Source organism: Oppia nitens, unplaced genomic scaffold (genome assembly GCF_028296485.1).
Source record: "Oppia nitens isolate AA-2021 unplaced genomic scaffold, nextdenovo-longstitch-racon4-pilon3 scaffold1_pilon_pilon_pilon, whole genome shotgun sequence".
In the NCBI taxonomy this organism is placed as follows: domain Eukaryota; kingdom Metazoa; phylum Arthropoda; class Arachnida; order Sarcoptiformes; family Oppiidae; genus Oppia; species Oppia nitens.
The window spans coordinates 1,245,526-1,262,737 of NW_026533199.1; the positions used below are offsets into that span (position 1 = coordinate 1,245,526).

General features: G+C 32.8%; 9 protein-coding genes across 9 annotated transcripts; 4 read left to right on the forward strand and 5 right to left on the reverse strand.

The window, feature by feature from the left end:
* Nucleotides 1-290: 290 nt before the first annotated feature.
* LOC128952160 (macrophage migration inhibitory factor homolog) lies at nt 291-954 on the reverse strand. Its single transcript, XM_054297505.1, has 2 exons — nt 704-954; nt 291-606 (listed from the first exon to the last, which is right to left on the reverse strand). The coding sequence occupies exons 1-2, from the start codon at nt 852-854 to the stop codon at nt 398-400; spliced, it is 360 nt and encodes a 119-aa protein (XP_054153480.1). The 5' UTR covers nt 855-954; the 3' UTR covers nt 291-397.
* A 347-nt stretch (nt 955-1,301) lies between these two features.
* LOC128952422 (macrophage migration inhibitory factor-like) lies at nt 1,302-1,951 on the reverse strand. Its single transcript, XM_054297821.1, has 2 exons — nt 1,735-1,951; nt 1,302-1,638 (listed from the first exon to the last, which is right to left on the reverse strand). Exons 1-2 carry the CDS (start codon nt 1,883-1,885, stop codon nt 1,430-1,432), a joined length of 360 nt encoding a protein of 119 aa, XP_054153796.1. The 5' UTR covers nt 1,886-1,951; the 3' UTR covers nt 1,302-1,429.
* Nucleotides 1,952-3,274: 1,323 nt separating this feature from the next.
* Nucleotides 3,275-3,956, reverse strand: LOC128952906 (macrophage migration inhibitory factor-like). Its single transcript, XM_054298367.1, has 2 exons — nt 3,661-3,956; nt 3,275-3,587 (listed from the first exon to the last, which is right to left on the reverse strand). The coding sequence occupies exons 1-2, from the start codon at nt 3,809-3,811 to the stop codon at nt 3,382-3,384; spliced, it is 357 nt and encodes a 118-aa protein (XP_054154342.1). The 5' UTR covers nt 3,812-3,956; the 3' UTR covers nt 3,275-3,381.
* Nucleotides 3,957-4,050: 94 nt separating this feature from the next.
* On the forward strand, nt 4,051-5,920 carry LOC128952905 (V-type proton ATPase subunit d-like). Its single transcript, XM_054298366.1, has 3 exons — nt 4,051-4,506; nt 4,569-4,865; nt 4,961-5,920. Exons 1-3 carry the CDS (start codon nt 4,170-4,172, stop codon nt 5,398-5,400), a joined length of 1,074 nt encoding a protein of 357 aa, XP_054154341.1. The 5' UTR covers nt 4,051-4,169; the 3' UTR covers nt 5,401-5,920.
* A 641-nt stretch (nt 5,921-6,561) lies between these two features.
* LOC128952713 (probable arginine--tRNA ligase, mitochondrial) lies at nt 6,562-9,070 on the forward strand. Its single transcript, XM_054298149.1, has 8 exons — nt 6,562-6,847; nt 6,918-7,064; nt 7,147-7,844; nt 7,951-8,085; nt 8,149-8,276; nt 8,369-8,549; nt 8,660-8,839; nt 8,920-9,070. Exons 1-8 carry the CDS (start codon nt 6,623-6,625, stop codon nt 9,068-9,070), a joined length of 1,845 nt encoding a protein of 614 aa, XP_054154124.1. The 5' UTR covers nt 6,562-6,622.
* Nucleotides 9,071-9,433: 363 nt separating this feature from the next.
* LOC128952491 (piwi-like protein Siwi) lies at nt 9,434-12,791 on the reverse strand. Its single transcript, XM_054297895.1, has 6 exons — nt 12,635-12,791; nt 12,301-12,492; nt 10,564-12,215; nt 10,279-10,453; nt 9,788-10,218; nt 9,434-9,685 (listed from the first exon to the last, which is right to left on the reverse strand). Exons 2-6 carry the CDS (start codon nt 12,488-12,490, stop codon nt 9,569-9,571), a joined length of 2,565 nt encoding a protein of 854 aa, XP_054153870.1. The 5' UTR covers nt 12,491-12,492; nt 12,635-12,791; the 3' UTR covers nt 9,434-9,568.
* A 395-nt stretch (nt 12,792-13,186) lies between these two features.
* LOC128952676 (putative E3 ubiquitin-protein ligase UBR7) lies at nt 13,187-15,109 on the forward strand. Its single transcript, XM_054298107.1, has 5 exons — nt 13,187-13,459; nt 13,552-13,911; nt 13,988-14,093; nt 14,167-14,640; nt 14,743-15,109. The coding sequence occupies exons 1-5, from the start codon at nt 13,244-13,246 to the stop codon at nt 14,895-14,897; spliced, it is 1,311 nt and encodes a 436-aa protein (XP_054154082.1). The 5' UTR covers nt 13,187-13,243; the 3' UTR covers nt 14,898-15,109.
* Nucleotides 15,110-15,200: 91 nt separating this feature from the next.
* On the reverse strand, nt 15,201-16,343 carry LOC128952677 (N-alpha-acetyltransferase 30-like). Its single transcript, XM_054298108.1, has 4 exons — nt 16,208-16,343; nt 15,753-16,143; nt 15,481-15,660; nt 15,201-15,404 (listed from the first exon to the last, which is right to left on the reverse strand). The coding sequence occupies exons 2-4, from the start codon at nt 16,077-16,079 to the stop codon at nt 15,267-15,269; spliced, it is 645 nt and encodes a 214-aa protein (XP_054154083.1). The 5' UTR covers nt 16,080-16,143; nt 16,208-16,343; the 3' UTR covers nt 15,201-15,266.
* A 110-nt stretch (nt 16,344-16,453) lies between these two features.
* On the forward strand, nt 16,454-16,990 carry LOC128952679 (cytochrome c oxidase assembly factor 6 homolog). Its single transcript, XM_054298110.1, has 2 exons — nt 16,454-16,739; nt 16,819-16,990. The coding sequence occupies exons 1-2, from the start codon at nt 16,584-16,586 to the stop codon at nt 16,927-16,929; spliced, it is 267 nt and encodes an 88-aa protein (XP_054154085.1). The 5' UTR covers nt 16,454-16,583; the 3' UTR covers nt 16,930-16,990.
* Nucleotides 16,991-17,212: the final 222 nt, after the last annotated feature.

The following is a 17,212-nucleotide window of genomic DNA, read 5'->3' on the forward strand; positions in this document are numbered from 1 at the left end:
TATCAAATCATTTAATTAATTTTTTTAATTTTTTAATAAAGTAAATAACTTATAAAATAAAATATAACTTACGGTAAATATATTAAATTCTTATACATATTTAAAACTAATAATCATTTTTACAATGATTATATAGTTTTTAAAAAAATATATATATTTTAATACTAACAGTAACATAAAAATGTGGTATTAAATAAAATCAAAAAAAAATTATTATTTGCTAAAAAATATATATATATAAAAAATTGACTTTTATTTTCCACAAAAAAATACATTACATTTTATTTGCATATTTTTATAGCTTTTTTAAACAAAATTTAATAAAAATCTATTTTTTTAATTATCTATTTCATGTGTCCATCAAATCAGATATGATTATCAATCGGTTGTTGTTTTTTTACTTAATTTCATCAGCAGTGGTGCCATTGTAGCCGATGTTGACTAACTCTATCGGATCGAAAATAATATAGCATTTATCGGAACTGATTCCCAACTCTTTCTCCAAGTGATCGGCGATGGCCTTCGAGTGCTTCTTATTCTGGTCGCTGCCCAACCCGTCGGCACTTTGGACAGTAACCAAACCGCACGGACCCGAGTCAGTACCGCCTGAAATTTGGTTGGGACAGACAATCGGACAATTTTGTTTGATATTCAATCAATTGAAAAAAATAATTAATCAAAATTTTGTTTAAAAAAAACAAACCCCAACTAATGATCTGATCGGTGACCACTTGGACGGTAACGTAWTCATTCGGGTGGCCAAATGATTTGGCCACCACTTCGACTGTTTTATTAGCAAAACCGGCCGGCAGTTTAGCCGACGGCAAATTAGTCGACAACTTAAAGACAGGCATTTAGTTAGTTATATATATATATATATATAATAAGTGTGACAAACAACTAGTAAATGGCTTTTTTAAAATCTAAATGACAAAAAAATCAGATAATATTGAATTATATTTTATTTTAATATGAAATTATGCATAAATTATTAAAAAAAAATGGCGATTATCGGCACAAAATGATTAGATAAATACTGGGAAATTAATTTTTTCATTTAATTAATTTTTTTTAATTTTTATAAAGTAAATAACTTATAAAATAAAATATAAATTACGATAAATATATAAACTCTTATACATATTTAAAACTAATGAATTTTTATAATCATTATATAGTTTTATTTATATAAATTAATACTAACAGTAGCATAAAAATGTGGTATTAAATAAAATCAAAAAAATAATAATTATTATTTGCTATATAAAAAAAATTTAACTTTTATTTTCCTCACAAAAAAACATACATTATTTTATTTGCATATTTTCATAGCTTTTTTAAACAAAATTTAATAAAATCTATTTTATTATAATTATCTTTTTATGTGTCCATCAAATCAGATATGATTATCAATCGGTTGTTATTTTTTTTATTTAAGATCTTCACAAGTGCTGCCATTGTAGCCGATGTTGACTAAGTCTATCGGACTGAAAATAATATAGAATTTATCGGAACTAATGCCCAACTCTTTCTGCAAGTGATCGGCGATGGCCTTCGAGTGCTTCTTATTCTGGTCGCTGCCCAACCCGTCGGAACTTTCGATAGTAACCAAACCGCACGGAACCGAGTCATTACCGCCTAAAATTTGGTTTGGGACAGACAATCGGACAAATTTGTTTGACATTCAATCAATTGAAAAACAAAATAATTAATTAATATAAAAACAAAACAAACCCCAACTAATGATCTGATCGGTGACCACTTGGACGGTAACGTAATCATTCGGGTGGCCAAATGATTTGGCCACCACTTCGACTGTTTTATTAGCAAAACCGGCCGGCAGTTTAGCCGACGGCAAATTAGTCGACAACTTAAAGACAGGCATTTAGTTAGTTATGTATAGAACTGTATATTAAGTATAATAACAACAACAAAAACTGTGATTATAATAAACTACAAAAAAATCAAATAATATTTTCTTTATAAAGTATCAAATTATGTATAAATTAAAATAAAATACCGATTATCGGCACAAAATGATTAGACAAATATTTGAGAATAAAATTTTTGTGTCAAATCATTTAATTAATTTTTTTTTAATTATTATTATATTAATACTAAATTAATCATAAAATAAACCAGTTGAGAATGCTAAAAAGCATATCATAGAATTAAATATTTATTATATATTTTAATATTTAAAGTGACATATTTTTTATGTATATTTTTTATGTATATTTTTTAATAATAATAATATCAACAAAAAAGCAATTAAAAACTATTGAGAATTTTTTCTTTTTATTTCAATTAATTAATTAATTATATTAATAATTTTTATAAAAAAGATTGTAATAAATAAATGTTTACAATAATTATATAGTTTTTTTTTATATATTTTACTATTTACAGTAACGTAAAAAAATATGGTATTAAATAAAATCAAAAATAATTGTTTGCTATTTAAAACATTATGTTATTTGCATATTTAATAGTTTTTTTAAACAACAAAAAATTTTACGACAACTATATCTAATTCAATATTAATCAATAATATAATATTAGATTGTAATTTAAACAAATATTTTATAATATCTAGAATTTTATATTTATTATAAAGATATATAAGAGATAAATGAGATAAAAAATAATTATTAATTTTAAATAAAAATTAATAATTAATAAGTTATATCATTAATTTAATTTTTTTTTAATGAAATACTAATTACTGCCAAACAAATGATTAGACAAAATACTGTTTTTATCAAATAATTAACTAAAAAATTTTTAACATTGAAATCTTTAGCATTTAATTTTTATTTTAATCTTATATTTAACTTTATATATTTACAAAAAAACAAAAATTAATAGTTCTTGAAATAATTATATTATATATATATATAATTACGGTATATCTTATTTATAGTTTCAATTAATTACCAGTAATTATCTATATTTTTTTTTATTTAATACTTAAGATAACATAATATGTTATATAAAATAAAATTTTTAAAACAATAATTATTTGGTATTACTATACAGTATATAAAATTTTTTTAAAAAATAACTATAATTTCAAAAAATATATTTTATTTGCATATTTACTGATTTTAACAAAAAAAAATTTTAAGTGACAATTATTTAATTCAATTTAAACAGTAGTAATTATAAAAATTTAATTTAATTCAAAAAATTTATAATCAATTTTCAAACACAAACACAAAAAAATATGACATTTTTATATATCAATTATCGACTAAAAACATGATTTTTTTTTGTATTTAAATTATAATTTGGTTTTTTTTATTATTATTTGGTTCAATAACTATCATAACTTATTTTGTATGTCCACAAAAAAAAATCTTCAGCTGATCCATCACTGATTCATAGTAGATCATCAAATGTGGTACCACTGTAGCCACAGTTGGCTTTGTTTAGGTCAACAAAATTAATATAGCATTTATCCGAAGCTATTCCCAGTTCTTTCTGCAAATGATCGGCAATGGCTTTCGAGTGTTTCTTATTGACGTCACGGCCGAGAGCGCCGATACTCTCGACAGAGGCCACAGCGCACAGGCCATCGCTACCGCCTAATAGACAAAACAATACAAATCAAATCAATTGGATCAAACAATTCAAGAGATTTATAATCAACATTTATACCCCAATTCATCAGCTGATCGGTAAGCACTTGGACAACGACATAGGATTTGGGTTTACCCAATGTCTTGGCCACCAAATCGACTGATCGTTCGAGAAAACCGGCCGGCAGTTTAGCGGCCGGCAAATTGGTCGACAACTTGAAGATTGGCATCACTTATAATAACAACAAAATCAGAGTTTTAAAAAAAACTTTTTGATGGACAATATATTAGTTGATGACCACTGAAGAGGATTTAATTTTTTATCAACAGTTATAGTGATTATTGAATATATCAAAGACTGACTGATATTTTATTGTAATAAACAATGACTTTCTCTATACTGTTCTTCCTTTGAAACGAACGAACGGAGACCTCTGTTGTCGACGACTTGTGACACAACAACTGACTGATTGACTGTCTGTTTGTTTGTTTGTTCAGACATATTGAAAGAGGCGTTCATCTGATCGCTGGCTATAAACACCTATTAGTTGTTGTTTGGGATCAAATCAATCACTTTCTTTGACAAAAATGTTTTTGGAGTCCATCTTCAACTCAGACAATGGCTATTTGGAGGCATTGGTCCGCGGATTCAAGTGCGGTATATTAAGACAACCGGATTATCTGAATTTAGTTCAATGCGAATCACTAGAAGATCTTAAGCTACATTTGCAGAGTACAGATTACGGTAATTTTCTGGCCAACGAACCGTCACCGCTAAACGTATCGGTTATCGACGATAAACTACGGGAAAAATTGGTTATCGAGTATCAGCACATCCGTAATCATGCTGTGGAACCGTTGGCCACTTTTCTCGATTACATCCAATACTCTTATATGATCGACAATATTATACTATTGATAACTGGTCAGTGTTGGCCAGTTTGATGATAATTGGCCACTAATTAAACCCCCTATTTTATTTAACAGGTACTCTACATCAGCGGCCACTATCGGAATTGATTCCCAAATGTCATCCGTTAGGTTCGTTCGATCAGATGGAGGCCATCCATGTGGCGGCCACACCGGCCGATCTGTACAATGCCGTACTGGTCGATACACCGTTGGCACCGTTTTTTGTCGACTGTATCGGCGAACAGGATTTGGACGAAATGAATGTCGAAATCATCCGAAACACACTATACAAGGCTTACTTGGAATCGTTTTACAAGTTCTGTATGGAACAACTGGGCGGCACTACCGCCGATGTTATGTGTCCGATATTAGGTACGTGTGTGTGGATTACCCGAATTTACCGAAACGGGATAAACTTTTAGATAATTAATATATTTCTGTTTATCGGTAAATCCAAATCAAAATAGCGTTCGAAGCGGACAGACGTGCGTTCATCATAACAATCAATTCGTTCGGTACGGAACTGTCCAAAGAGGACAGAGCCAAACTGTATCCGAATTGCGGTAATCTATTTCCCGACGGTTTGGCTGCACTGGCCAGAGCCGATGACTACGAACAGGTTCGCAGTGTAGCCGAATTTTATGCCGAATACAAGGTAATGTTTGAAGGTCAGGGCCAGTCAGGTGCCGGCGGCAATGGTGGACAGGAAGACAAGACACTGGAGGACAAGTTTTTCGAACACGAAGTCAGTCTGAATGTCAACGGATTTATGCAACAGTTCCACTTCGGTGTCTTCTATTCGTATCTGAAACTGAAGGAACAGGAGTGTCGTAATATTGTATGGATTGCCGAATGTGTGGCACAAAAACATAAGGCAAAGATTGATAATTACATTCCAATCTTCTAGAAGAAGAAGAAGACTAAGAACAAGTTGAAGAAGTAGAAGAAGAAGTTGATCCCATTAGTTGAACACTTAGATTAAGTTATTATTATTTTTGTTTTTTTAATTCAATAATAGGTTTATTATTATTATTATTATTCTTCGACTGTCACAATAAATTTCTAATAATTTTTTTTTTGGTTTTACTTTTTATGTTTAATATGAAATAATTTTATGCAGTATTTTATTTCTCCAGAAGCTCACACCTCCTTATTATTATTTTTTAATTTTTGGTGGATACCTTACTACTACCCCCCCCTCACTCCCTCCACCACCCCCCAATATAATGATACATTTAATAGTCAATTGTTTAACACACACACACAACAACAAAAAAAGCTGTACAACAATTATTATCAGTAATTATGATAACAATTGATTATGAGATTAACTAATTGATTATTATTTAAAAATAATTAGAGACATTAATTGTGATTTTTTTTAAACATATATAATTTATTATTAATTAATTGTATCAATTAAATCAAGATTTTTATTATTATTATTTTCATATATATATATATATATTTATATAATTGTGATTTATTTCCAGATCACTGTTTTTTTTAATTGTTAAGTGATTGTTATTATTATAATTAAAATGTGTATTTATTTTAGAGAGAGAGAGAGATTAATAATATGTAAAATTGAACATATGATTTATTATTATTATTATTACATAATATAAAGATATATTAATCAAGTAATTTAAAACTTATTATTGAAAATTTATTACCGTAAATGTCAAACAAAATATTTTAAAAACAATATTAATTACCGTAATATAAATGTTAAATATTTGTTTAAATAAAACAAAATTATAATACATTAAAATAAACTGTTTGTTTGCAACAAGAAAAATTGAATATAGATTAATTTTATAATAATAATTTATCAATATAAAATTAACTAGTATAGTTAAATAATTATTACGTAAATCTAGCTTGATAAATTAGTTGAATTTTTTTTTATTGATATTATAATATAGATGTCTCTCAGATATATTTTGTTGTATAAATACATTGCATAATGTTTTTCTATAATAAAAAAACATTAGTTTCAAAAAAATAAATAAATTTAGCATGCTTAATTTATATATCTATAGTAAAACTTAATGGATTAGAAATATTGCTAATTTTGTCACACTATTTGTAATCACATTTTTAAAAAAAAACTTTTAACAAAAACAATGGTTTTACGGCTAAAACAATTGATATGCAATCAATTGAGACAACAGTATCAACTAAATGGTCACAAATCGGTGGTCAAAACTTTTCTATCACTGGATAATAATAATAATGACATCGGGATGAGACCAAAGTTTTCTATCGACTTAAACCAATTGGTCGACAACACAACCACTACCACCACTGCCATCATCGATGACAAACATGTGAAGAACTTGTTGTCCAAAGTAAGTGTCTGCAGATCTTATGCGAAGATTGATGTATAAATCAACTAAACTAATCCAACAACAAAAAAAGCTATCATTTGTAAGGCATTTAGAGACCAAACGGACAGATTTATTGACCGCTGAGGACAGCGTGGATGGTGTCAGCAAAGATAGGTCATCATCAACAACAACAGATCATAAGATGATCATCGAAGTCGACGAACAGGTCTATGTGAAGGTAGACAACAATATTGTCAACTTATTAGTTGATCTACTGGTGATTACAATAAGATTTTTTTGTAATTTGTATTTCATTAAAGCAATTGTTTCACGACTTGGTTGACGATAATTTACGGGAAAATCTCGGCAACAATACACGCGGCGGCCAATCGGCACCCGTCCAGACAGTGGTCGTCGAATTTTCTTCGCCAAACATTGCCAAACCGTTTCACGTCGGCAACTATCGGTCGACAATTATCGGTAATTTTGTGTCCAACTTTTACCGATTTTGCCGACACAATGTTATTTCACTCAACTATTTGGGCGATTTTGGTACTCAATTCGGTATACTTAGTCTGGCCTACGATAGTTTCGGCAACGATAATCAATTGGCCAGTAATCCATCCAAGCATTTGTTTGACGTCTATGTCAAAGGAAATGCCGAATGCAAGGCCAGCGACCAGTGGCGACAATCGGCAAAGAATCGGTTCAACGAATTGGAAACTAAACAAAATCCCGATGTTCTTAAACAGTGGCAACGATTTCGCGAAACAAGTGTCGATCAGCTCAAGAGTTTATACTCGCGATTGGGTATAGCTTTTGATGATTTTCACAGCGAATCCATGTATTCCGAGGCAGGCCATAGAGTGGTTGACCAGTTAAGACAATTGGGACTTATAGATAGTGATGATCAAAGTGCCGCTCAATTTGCTCTTATCGCTGACGACGACGACACCAATCGTGTGAATCTGAAGATACCGGTTATCAAAAGCGACGGATCGACTCTTTATCTGACGAGGTTTTTATCCATACGAAGAGACCCTCTTATTATTCCTCGAAGTCTTTTCTATTATTATTACTGGTTTTTTTCAAATTGAAAATTATTTTTATTTTATTTTTTTTAGAGACATCGCAGCGGTTCTCCACAGAAAACAATTGTTTAATTTCGATAAAATGCTTTACATTGTAGACAGCAGTCAATCAAAACATTTTAATCATTTGTTTAAAATACTTACGCAATATAATCATGAGTTTCAAAAGTACGGTATAATTACCGAAAAAAAGAGACAAATATTTTAATAACAATTTTAATTTTCAATCAGAAAATTAATTCATCTGCGATTTGGTCGCATCATCGGAATGAGTACCAGAAGAGGTGATATTATATTTCTTGAGGATGTCCTCAATGAAGCCAAAGAGCGGGCAATCGAGTCGTGTAAGACTAGTCCGAGTAAGAAGACATTCATTCAGAAGAATATATATATATATATATATTTTATATAATTGTCGGTAAATTAATAAATTAATTGTTAAAACATTTAGATACAAAAATTAGCGAAGAAAACTATGACAGTGTTTCAGATATATTGGGTATGTCTGGCCTATTGATACACGATTTAGCTCATCGACGGGTACAGGAATACCGATTCAAATGGGATAAAGCATTGAAACATACGGGCGATACGGGTATTGCCTTACAGTATACACATTCACGACTTTGTAGGTAATAATAATTGTGTGACTAATAAGTATTGTTAATTTATTTCCTAAAAAAATGAATGAATGAATGATTTATTAATTATCGGTAATTATTATTAAAAAACTTGGGTTTAGTTTAGAGAAAAATTGTGGCATTGAATTGAATACATCTAGTATTGAACCACATATGGACTGTTTATCACCAATTGAAGCCAAACTATTGATGACTATATTATCACAATTTGATGACATACTTGTCGACTCATTTGATACACTAGAGCCCAGTCTATTGGTTCACTATTTATTTGATCTAAAGTATTTATTTGTTTTTTTTWAAAATTTAATTTTATAATTATATCAATACTAATTGGTATAATAAAAAATATTGAATACAGGAATGCCATTAACAGAGCCATACAAGTGCTCAAAGTTAAGGGACAGGAACCGGATGTGGCACAAACCCGACTCTTATTGTTCAGATGTTCACGCAATGTACTCAATCAGGGTATGCAGATATTAGGGTTGAGCCCATTGAGTTCAATGTAATAAAAAAAATAACACACATTTTTTTAATTTATCATAATTTATATAACATTTATTTGATTAAAATAAAATAATTCATTTGTATATATAAATAAATTGATTAATAATATGTTACCCTTAAGTATAAATAATATATATATATATAAACTTTAGATAGGAATAAATACAGTGTATATAAATGAGTGAATTTAAAATAGTTATTATATTATATATTTTTTAAAAATTATATTATGTGTAAAAAACCGATTAACTTTATAATGTAATAATCACCTTAATAGTCAAAATCACCGAGTTAATATCAAAATAAAATTTTATATGTGTTAAAAATTGATATATATATATATATATACCGTACCATAAAAATTATGATAAAAAATATGTTTAAACCAATAATTGATTATTTTTGTTTATATAAAATGATGAGATTTTTTTTGTCATACACACAAACAATGATTAGTCGATATAACCGTTTTAAACAACAACAATAACAACAAAATCAGATCACAAATAAAACAATGAATTACTTAAACTACTATGAAATGGACGGTGAAGTGCCGTTCCCGTTAAATAAGCCAATTTGTGTGCATATTGACACGGCGCTGGTACACGTATGGTGCCCTAAATAAATAGTTAGGTGTGTGATAGGAGGTGATAGTTAGATCAATACAATACAATCAAATCAAAATTAACTAATTTATTATTATTATAATCGATACTTACAATCCAATTATAGTAGAGATGAGTTAGTTTGTAGGCAAGCTGCTGGTGCCTGTGCGGCGCCCATCGGGTATCATCTTTGATAATGTTATACATGGTTGGCGTAACTGTTCCCTGACGTACCGATTGACTAACCAAGAAAAAATCGTAACGATCGTCACGTGTGACAACCGAATCGACAACAGTTCCCGGTTGGGGATTATGACATTGATTTTGATTGACACGTAAAAACAGTCGCGTATTGATACGTTTGGTTACAATAGTAAAACACAGTTTGATTGGTATTTCATTGAATATGCTTTTAATTGAATCAGTTATTTGTTTCAATTCGTAATCGTAGACATACTCGATGTCGCCCTCAGAGACGCCATCTCTATAGATAACTATGGTTTGCGGCGGCTTTTTATTGATATCGTAATAGCGTTTCAGTCCAGCTTTAAGACAACAACAAAATTATTTATAAATCAAATCAATTAATTTAAATCAATAATTACATTGAAAATTCATTTTAAAATTATTAGATAATTCTTCGCGATTTTTATGCGGCGATACACATGAATACCATTTGGTTAGTGTAGAGTTTGTGCTGCAAACAAAAGCACCGATAGCCCGTTCCCTCATCGCACTGTCCCGGTTGACATCGAAGCCTACGACCATCAAGTTTGGCGGCTATTCATCAGAAAAAAGACAACAACAACAACAAGAAAATTATTAAAACATACGGTAATTATGTCATAATAAACATTACGGTAATTATTAACAAAAAAAAAACAACTAACAGGTATATCGAGAACCCAGGGTTCGGCGCCGAGCTTACAGGCCATCTGAATGCCAATCTTTGTCGACACTGACATCAAATTTTTCGATAGCGTACGGGAGACCACCAATTGCGAGGCCATTGGATGGTCGCAGCAGAAAATCTTTTTGATGGCATCGTAACGATCTTTGTTATTGTTTGGTAAAATAACGACAATTATCTGACAACTGGGCGGAACAGCTTTGGACGCTTCGACATAAGTCGAAGTTCTGTCGTTGTCGATAACATTGATCTGCGGCTGACCTAAGCCGACGCCCAACGGTGTCAACACTTGACGAAGTGTTTGGGCAAACTGTTGGGTAATATTTTGGTCGCGGCGGCCGCAGATTATTGTCCAGGCATTGATCGGTACGGCACTGAACATTTGTTTACCGCGAATATCCGAAGTAAATTCGCCTTTTTTCTGTTCCCAACTGATACCAGTTTGCGGTGTCAGTCCGCGAGTGATAATYTTTTCGCAGTCCAACTGTCGACCGGTCACCTCAACTAACGAGTCGTCAAATTCGAGATCCCATTTCTTCATGTCTTCCCTAATCTGCGGATGTCGGCCAAGTGAACCAATAAATTCGTTCAAATGGTCAACCCGTTGATTCGGATCCTGTTGTGTACGTCTGGTCAACGACTGGCGTACCCGAAAGTCGTCGGCCATCGAATCGGATATGCCGGTCATGTTACACAATTCGGGAACCAACATAATCTGGCCAGTCTGACCGGAACGTTGTTCCCTTAGACTGGGCATTGCTATCAGCAACGGTTGTCTAGTATCGGTAATCGGTATGTTGTATTGTTGCCGATAGTAGTCAACATACGATACGCGGGTGTTGTCACGTTTGGGAAACGTCGACAATGGTGTCTGCTCAAAGTCCAGATCACTGATCCGATAGGTCCGATTGTTGTACTTAGTGATGACTATCGAACCGGTCAGCTGCCGACGGGCCGCAGTGGTAAAACCGTTCGGATTGTCTTTGTAGATGTCGCGCAAATTATCCAAAACCGAATCCTTACGAATAACTTTGTGTACAGTATCGGCGGCCATAAGTATGCCGCCGCCATCATGCAAATTAATGGCCGTCAACAGTCCCTGCATAACAGTCAGCTTATGTTCGGGTATATCGTGGGTTACTTTCGGATTGAAATAGTGTCGACCAATTAGATTCCAGCCCAACAGTTGAAAGTTACGGCGCATTTGTGTATTGTATAGACGAAACATTTCCTGATGAGACCAGCCGAGCTCACCCACCCGTCGGACTCGTATACGAATCCGTGACTGATCGGTGTTGCGTACGGCGAAAAACTCAGTTTCTTGCGATGGCAACAGTATTGTCGACTTTAGGTTAGACATGCCGTCGAATATGAGTTTATTGCGGAACACCTGTCGTATGGATTCATTGTACAGAAGACCTTTGCGTACAATACGTGAGTCGATATCGGGTTCAAAGTCTACGTGATAGTCGTAGACGATGACAGCTTTCGGCGGATTCAGACGGAAATAGTTGGCCAACAAGCGTACAGATTTGCCACCCGATCCTTGTTTGTTGTTGACAAATGCCGGCCTAGTCCTGACCGATGTCCGATAGCCGGCTCGTCCTCGGACGGCAGCGCTACTACCGTTACCTTTATTATCGGTAATTATGTCAAAAAATTTAACTATTAAGTTATTGGCCAGCATTTTATAACTATGATATTAGATCATCATTACCTCCATTACCACCATTGCCTCCATTATCACCACCACCAGCAGCGGCGGGGGCGGCGGCTACGGCTACGGCGGATGGCAACGACTGTTGCAGTGAACTCATATCAATGGGCGGCTGTTGTTGCTGTTGCTGTTGCGGGCCTCCAACTGGTCGGCCGCGTGCCCGGCCTCGGGATCTTCCGTGATCGGCCATCACTTATCAGAGATATCATATATAGGTTAAATTATAATAAATTGTCACCATGGTAAATTTTTAACAAGTTTATTTTTTTATTTTATTTAAAATTTACTAATTAACCATGATAATTTTTCTAATATCAACAACATATATGCTTACCTCAAAAAATTAGTAATGTTTTAAATAGTTGTCAATCACTTTATCACATCCAACAACAATAACAACAAGATTTCATATCAGTAGACAAAAACAGTTGTTTTTGTTTTTGGGTAAACTGTAAACAACAGACACAAAGAGTTTACCACTTCTGCCGCCGCAGTCTTTGGTGTTGTCGTCGCTGTGAACGTCATTGTTGTCGATCAACAACAACAACAATAAAAATAAGACATTAGATATGGAAACGGGTATTGGTTTGTATAACCGCATCGAAAAAAAGTCAGATACCCTAAAACCGCGGTTTGGTTTTTAAATTTATTTGTTTTATTTTTTGATTTCATTTTGTTTGTAGTTTTTAATTAATAAAAAAATACTTTTGCAAAAAAAAAGTTTGTCTTTAGTTTAGATACGAATAATACACAACAATAACAAAACGGTTCGGTTTTTTTTGTTAATTAATATGGGTTTCGGTTTGGATTTATATATGACTGCACACAACAGTAACAAAAACAAAATGATTTCACACAAAGTTTTCACATCTAATCAATAAAAAAAAACGTCTAATAATTAATACTATACTCTAAAGCATTGCATCAATAGATTGAGCGCCAAATGGCTGACAATAACGATAGCCTAAAGATGACGACGACTACTACCGCTGCTGACGACGACAACAATGCCATTGTTGAAGACGTGGCCGACAATGATGACGGCAACGATACCGAAACGGTCACAATGTTGGATGTACTACAAGAAGAGCAAGACTTGGAGGAGAATGCGTTTGCAGTGTTGGGCGGAAGCGATGACAAACATTGTACTTATCTGAAGGTTGTTATTGTCCACCGATTTGATTGTTGCCATCACTTCATTATCTTCTTATAATTCAATATCACTTGTTTGCCATTATTTTATATATGAAGGGTTACGTGAATCGACAGGCGCTGTACGCGTGCAAAACGTGCCAATTGGTGGCCACCAGCGATACTGACAGCGAGCCCCGTGCGGCCATATGTTTGGCCTGTAGTTATCAGTGTCACGATGGCCACGAACTGGTCGAGTTGTATACCAAACGCAACTATCGGTGCGATTGTGGTAACGAAAAGTTTGCCGAAAATCGGTGCAAATTGTATCCGAAAAGCGGACACAACGATCTGAATCGCTATAATCATAACTTTGACGGCTTGTATTGTGTTTGTAAGCGTCCGTATCCGGACAGCGACGACGATACCGATGACCAGATGATTCAGTGTGTGGTCTGCGAAGATTGGTATCACGGAAGGGTTGGTCACTCATTGTGTTTACAGTTTTTAAGTCTTATTTATTTAATACTTGTTTTTTTCTGATGATTTTGAACAGCATTTGGGAAACTTTGTTGATAATCAAGAGTTTGCTGAACTAATTTGTGGTCATTGTATGAATCAGTTGTCATTCCTCTGGTACTACAATAAGACATTTTCAACAGGTTTGTGATTACCCATAATCTACTAGTTTTTTTATATTACGGTAAATAAAATGACTTTTTTGCTATGATTTAGATGTGATCTTAGAAAAAGCCGAAACCAGTAAAGAGATTGACGTTACCACTGGTGGTGATAATAAACCAGACATTCAAACGAATGACAAACCAATAGATGAGTTACCAATTAGTCAGACGTCGTCATCTGTCGATAGCGGTATTGAAAGTTCATGCGATTCATTGGCCGATTTGTCGGCAAAACCCAATCAATGTCGGCTAAAAAAATTGATGAGTGATATGAAACCTAAATCAGCGCCAACTGAGTTGTCGCCGAACTACTGGCCAATGGATTGGCGCCGAAGTCTTTGCAAATGTCCAGAATGTTTAGATTTATACAAACGCAAGGATTGTCTGTTTTTGATCGATGAAAAAGATATGGTTCACTACTATGAGAATGTGGCCAAAGAGTCCAATACGAAAGTCAGTGACTATGACAAGGGATTGTCGGAGTTGGGCAAAATGAATCGGGTCCAACAGATTGAGATCATCAATGGTAAGGCATCTATTTTTTAGAGATCAAGCGCACCGTTAGCTTACAAATAGAGATTTATATCCAATTGATTTTTTGTTTTGGTTTTTTCCCTCTAAACTATAGGCTATAATGATTTGAAAAACGAATTAACCGATTATCTGAAGACATTTGCCACAGCTAAGAGAACTGTTACCGAGGAGGACATCAATGAATTCTTTCAGCAGTTTACTACACGACAAAAGCGACAAAAGGTGGATATGTCGTACTTTTGCAAATAAAACGACTTTCCTCATACACACATACACACCGGTATACTTACAGATACAAACACACACACCATATCACCCGTCGGTTTATAAAAATAATAAATATTTTTATTTTGTTTTCCAAAACTTACGGAAAGATCAAATTTTTAAAACAAACATAAAACACATACATTTAAAAACACTCACTAATGTTTATTATTATTATTTTTAAAGTTATAAAATAATATTTTTTTTCATGTTTACCTCAAATATATATAAATTTATTGAATCAGTTTAATATGTAGAAAAAAAACAATAAATGTTTAAATGGTTTTTTTTAATGTAACAAATAATTAAATTACGAAACAAACAAATATTTAAAATTATTTAAAAAAAATGATATCATTTAAGCCATAGTTTAAGCCTAAGAGCGTCGACACCATTAAGATAATAGCGAAACAATCGTTTGTCTCTAACGAATCCCAAGTTTTCATATAATTTGAGCGCCGATTTGTTGGTCACTTCGGTCTCCAATACGACCTACGATTTATTAGATATGGTATCAGAAAAAAATGATTGATGGATCAGATCTAGTGATATACACTACACTTTATACCTCATCGGCGTCGCCGGCAATCATAGCCTGAATAGCTTTGAGAACCAAATTGGAACCGATTCTTCGTTTCCGATAGTTTTCATCGACGGCCAACATAGCTATATAGCCTCTGCCGACCATTTTCTTGTGCATATCCAGCTTACAGACGATAGCGCCCACACATTTACTGTCATCCATGGCCTTCATATGGTAAAGACACACACAGATTGATTTGATCACATCCAGCAAAGAAAAAGGATATCTTAAACCAATCAATCAATTACAGGACTTACAAGAAAGCACAGCTGCGGCCAGTTATGGATAAAATAACGATACGTATAGATAGAGTACGGTTCAGACAAATCCTTTTGGATCAGACCCATGATATCAGGCATTTGTAGTTCACTTTCATAGCTAACCAAACATATAGAGTCGTCCATCAATAGTTTGGCCGATAGACGACTGGCCAATGAGTCAATAGAGTCGCCGTTTGTCATCTGGATATCACAGTCTTTATGTTGTTGTTGTTGTCCATCCATTGTTGTCATGTCGTTGTTGTTGTTATTGTTATGAATGTCATTCGTGGCCATCATTGTTGTTGTTGTCGACGATAATGTCATCAACAGCAGCAGCGATGGTGTGATGGTATTGAATCAAAAACCAAATCAACTATACATTTATCGACTAAATAATATCATCGACATTAATATCATCAATAAAATTATTATTATTATTATCTATACTTTACCTCAGAGATCAGGTTCAAAGAGAGAGATCTTCTCATTGATGATCAACAAAGAGTAGAGAGAAAGAAGAGATTATAACCATTTGAATGTCAATTGTGTTTACAACTGATGTGTGTTTATGTAATGCACTTTAACTGTAGCACTGTATAGGCAAACAAAACAAAAGGCGTAACTTTACTATTGATATGTTATACGAGTTAAGCCCTTTTTTATATATTAATAGTTTTTAGTTTCAATACAGTAGGATATCATGTGTTTTGCATTTTTGTATTATTTATGATATTTTTTTTGCTAAGCGATCGTCAATTCAAGTAATTTGATGTCTGTTTTCAATGGTTAGCAAAAAGTCTTAACAACTGGAAGAATAAGAAGAAGAAGATGTCTTATCCAAACAAAGAACAACGAACCAAATGTTATACGGCTAGAGATGACCTCTGGAAGTGTTTGGACGACAATGGAGATAACGCCGGCAGCGGCGCCGGTAAATGCAGTCAATTTAGGAAACTCTTTGAGACACAATGTCCGCCACAATGGGTTTGTTGTTATTGTCTTATATATGAAATTAACAATGATTTTCATCAACCGATTATCATCTCTCTCTCTCTCACTTCAGGTCACACACTTTGATCGCAAACGAGATTATCTTAAATATAAGGATAAGATAGAGAATGATGGCTACGAACCGATAGATGAAAAATCACAACAACAACGACAACAAAAATAAGAGATCAAATTAGGTGATCATCAAACACACTATCATCTTCACCATCTGGTCGATGCCATCGCTGTCCAAACTATTTGTGTAATAATTATATGATAATTAATGTCTGACTTTAAGTTTAGATTTTTTTCCTATAGTTTAGTATATAAAATAAATTTAGATTTAAAAAAAATAATATATAATAATATATATAATAAACTATTGATATTATTAGCTATAATTGATTTTTTTAAATTAATGATTAAATTTAATTTATCAAAAAAAAATTATAAAAAAAAACTCTTGA

Coding starts and splice junctions, on each gene's coding strand:
- LOC128952677 (XM_054298108.1), bottom strand. CDS start 16,079: ATGACATTATCGTCGACAACAACAACAATGATGGCCACGAATGACATT. Junction 15,661..15,752: donor GGCCGCAGCTGTGCTTTCTT/GTAAGTCCTGTA, acceptor TACCATATGAAG/GCCATGGATGACAGTAAATG. Junction 15,405..15,480: donor TTGCCGGCGACGCCGATGAG/GTATAAAGTGTA, acceptor AATAAATCGTAG/GTCGTATTGGAGACCGAAGT.
- LOC128952905 (XM_054298366.1), top strand. CDS start 4,170: ATGTTTTTGGAGTCCATCTTCAACTCAGACAATGGCTATTTGGAGGCA. Junction 4,507..4,568: donor TATTATACTATTGATAACTG/GTCAGTGTTGGC, acceptor TTTATTTAACAG/GTACTCTACATCAGCGGCCA. Junction 4,866..4,960: donor TGTTATGTGTCCGATATTAG/GTACGTGTGTGT, acceptor AAATCAAAATAG/CGTTCGAAGCGGACAGACGT.
- LOC128952676 (XM_054298107.1), top strand. CDS start 13,244: ATGGCTGACAATAACGATAGCCTAAAGATGACGACGACTACTACCGCT. Junction 13,460..13,551: donor AACATTGTACTTATCTGAAG/GTTGTTATTGTC, acceptor TTATATATGAAG/GGTTACGTGAATCGACAGGC. Junction 14,641..14,742: donor ACAGATTGAGATCATCAATG/GTAAGGCATCTA, acceptor TCTAAACTATAG/GCTATAATGATTTGAAAAAC.
- LOC128952679 (XM_054298110.1), top strand. CDS start 16,584: ATGTCTTATCCAAACAAAGAACAACGAACCAAATGTTATACGGCTAGA. Junction 16,740..16,818: donor CACAATGTCCGCCACAATGG/GTTTGTTGTTAT, acceptor CTCTCACTTCAG/GTCACACACTTTGATCGCAA.
- LOC128952713 (XM_054298149.1), top strand. CDS start 6,623: ATGGTTTTACGGCTAAAACAATTGATATGCAATCAATTGAGACAACAG. Junction 8,086..8,148: donor TATAATCATGAGTTTCAAAA/GTACGGTATAAT, acceptor ATTTTCAATCAG/AAAATTAATTCATCTGCGAT. Junction 8,550..8,659: donor ACACATTCACGACTTTGTAG/GTAATAATAATT, acceptor ACTTGGGTTTAG/TTTAGAGAAAAATTGTGGCA.
- LOC128952422 (XM_054297821.1), bottom strand. CDS start 1,885: ATGCCTGTCTTTAAGTTGTCGACTAATTTGCCGTCGGCTAAACTGCCG. Junction 1,639..1,734: donor CGATCAGATCATTAGTTGGG/GTTTGTTTTGTT, acceptor ACCAAATTTTAG/GCGGTAATGACTCGGTTCCG.
- LOC128952906 (XM_054298367.1), bottom strand. CDS start 3,811: ATGCCAATCTTCAAGTTGTCGACCAATTTGCCGGCCGCTAAACTGCCG. Junction 3,588..3,660: donor CGATCAGCTGATGAATTGGG/GTATAAATGTTG, acceptor TTTGTCTATTAG/GCGGTAGCGATGGCCTGTGC.